This window comes from Gracilinanus agilis, chromosome 3, assembly GCF_016433145.1.
Source record: "Gracilinanus agilis isolate LMUSP501 chromosome 3, AgileGrace, whole genome shotgun sequence".
NCBI classification, from domain to species: domain Eukaryota; kingdom Metazoa; phylum Chordata; class Mammalia; order Didelphimorphia; family Didelphidae; genus Gracilinanus; species Gracilinanus agilis.
In genome coordinates, this window is record NC_058132.1 from 49918840 (window position 1) to 49921112 (window position 2273).

Consider the following 2273-nt stretch of genomic DNA (forward strand, 5'->3'; position numbering starts at 1 on the left):
CAGTATTATCTCTGCCCTCCAACCCCTAGCAAAAAGATAAAAAAAAAAGAGTTTGCTACAGTTTCTGAGAGAGGAGGGTGATTGTGATAGGATAAAAAGAAGTCAAGGATCTGGATTCAAATCTTGGTCTCTGCTACCTCCCATTTTGTAAGACTGTGATCAAATCATTTAATCTCAGTTTCACAAATTTGGAAAATGAGGGTATTCCACTTAATTCACCAAGAATTTATTAGGCATGTATAAGGCACAGAGCTAGAAAAAGGGACTCTAAAAGCAAAATGAAAAAATGATTCTACTCTCAAGAAGCTTACTGAACTGGGTAAGATCACCTCTGAGGATGATATCTAATGACACAATAAAGAAAGGACTAGGCTTAGGGGTGGGTTTGTGTCAGGGAACTGAGAATGCTTTGAGCCTAAGGGCCACTGGGGACACCAATATCATAGGGTGTTGTCCTAGAGTGGTAGAAGCAGCAATAGCCTGGTACTTTGATCAAGCCAACAGTATGGGGCTGGTGGACTCCACACCTTTCTCCTCCACCACACCACCTTATTTAGGAGTTGGGGGGTTTGCCAGCTCAGCAATGGCTTTCTTCAACTAGAGGAAAAGAGAAAAAGATTGATATGGGTTGTTTGGGGATAAAGGACATTACTCAAAGACCAAATAATGGCGCCTCTCTATCCCCAACTTCTGGAATACTTTTTCTCTTGACCTTGCCTGGAACTAGAACCAAATCTTGGAGTTGAATTCTTCCTGGGAACCCCTGAGACCCGAGTTGCCTTTGGACAAGGAGTTAGCCTAGAGACTCCATGGGACAGTATCCCAACTGACCCATTGGAGTTCCTTCAAATCACTGTCTACTTCTGTCTAGTTCCTCCCTTCCCCTTCCCTGGTACCTCCACCCAGGAGATGAAACCCACAACTCGACCCAATGATGTCACCAAAATCCTCTCCATTTTCAAGATTTCAAAAAGGTGGTGAACCTGGGGAAAGAGAGATAAGTTCAATATTGCAAAGGGTGGGAAATGGCAGGGATCCTGGAAGGTTGAATCTAACAAAGCCCCATGGGAAAACTAAACAACTATAAGAGAAAGGACTCTTAGGGTCTCTTGAACAAGCCTCTCATTCATACTGTTCCTCAATTTCCCCAATTTGAAGAGTTAAGGGTAGTGGTGAAGGAATGAGCACATTGTCCTATAATTTCCAAACTCACCACCAGAGGTCAACCTGATCCCACATAAAAACCTTCCCAGATATAGGCAATTGGGAGGCTGAGAATTGGACCCAGGGTGTAGGGGGAGAAGGGACCTTAGAAGCCCCACCTGCCCCCCAATTTTGCAGAGGTGGACAGAGAACCAGAAAGTTGAGATAATTTGCCCAAAGACTAAAGTGTACAGACTTGAGGAGGTCCTTACTTCTGACCTAGGACAGGTCCTTGACTCCATGACAGCAAGCACTTATTGTGTACCTACTGTGTGCCAGGTGCTATGCCAAGCACCATGGGTACAAAGAAAGGGGAAAACTTTCCCTGCCCTCAAGGACCTCATTCTCTAATGGGGTAGACATAAATAATTAGGTAGCTACAAGGCAGATAGAGGGTAGATAACAATCTATACAGAGAAGGTAGAGGTGGAGTTCTGGGGTGGGGTATACAATGCATAGGGTACTGGATTTGGAGTCAGGAAGACTTGCATTCAAATCCCCAGTTCACAACTGAGAAAACAGGCAGACAGGGTTAAGTGACTTGCCCAGAGTCACATAGCTAGGAAGTGTCTGAACAAGGCTGCACCTGGAATCCAGCTTCTTTTAAGACTAGACCCCACTCACCACCTTCACTGAGTTCTGAACCATATCTGAAAACACATTCCTCCTAGTACACTACTCTCTGGCATCCCCTAGGACATGTCCAGTTAGTTACCTGGTGTAGGGAGGTCTGGGGTGACAGCTGGAGGGTCACAGGCTCCACAGGACAGGCCCCAGCCAGGACCTCATGGAGACGACACTGGTAAGGTGAGGAAGTGAGCAGTAAGGGAGTGGTAGCCAAAATGTCCTTCCTACCCTACCCCCAGCCAGACAAAACTAGATAGAAAGGACATGATAGAGTTTCCTCCCTCCTTTCTTTCATTCCTTCCATCTTTCCCTCTGTCTTTCCTTTCCTCCTTCCTTCCTTTTCTTTTTTCTTTTTCCTTCTGTCTTTTTATTCCTTCTTTTTCTCTTTCTCTTCTTTCCATCCTCCATCCCCTCTTCTTTCCTTCCTTTTTTCCCTTCTTCTT

The 2273-nt window shown here is 45.2% G+C and overlaps 2 protein-coding genes across 5 annotated transcripts in view; one reads left to right on the forward strand and one right to left on the reverse strand.

The window, feature by feature from the left end:
• The window catches only part of KAZN (kazrin, periplakin interacting protein), a 621239-nt gene that overhangs the window by 225713 nt on the left and 393253 nt on the right, over positions 1–2273 (forward strand). The window lies entirely within an intron of this gene.
• Positions 205–2273, reverse strand: part of LOC123240322 (chloride channel protein ClC-Kb-like) — a 22168-nt gene continuing 20099 nt past the window's right edge. For 3 of the 4 annotated variants that reach the window (XM_044667770.1, XM_044667769.1, XM_044667767.1), the window contains 3 exons: positions 1919–2002; positions 897–983; positions 205–597 (listed from right to left, as the gene is read on the reverse strand). In XM_044667770.1, the coding sequence (XP_044523705.1) occupies positions 550–597; positions 897–983; positions 1919–2002 (219 nt within the window). In that variant the 3' untranslated portion in view covers positions 205–549. Of the gene's footprint in view, positions 598–896; positions 984–1918; positions 2179–2273 lie in introns of those variants that run through there. The other variant, XR_006505773.1, reaches the window with a different exon arrangement.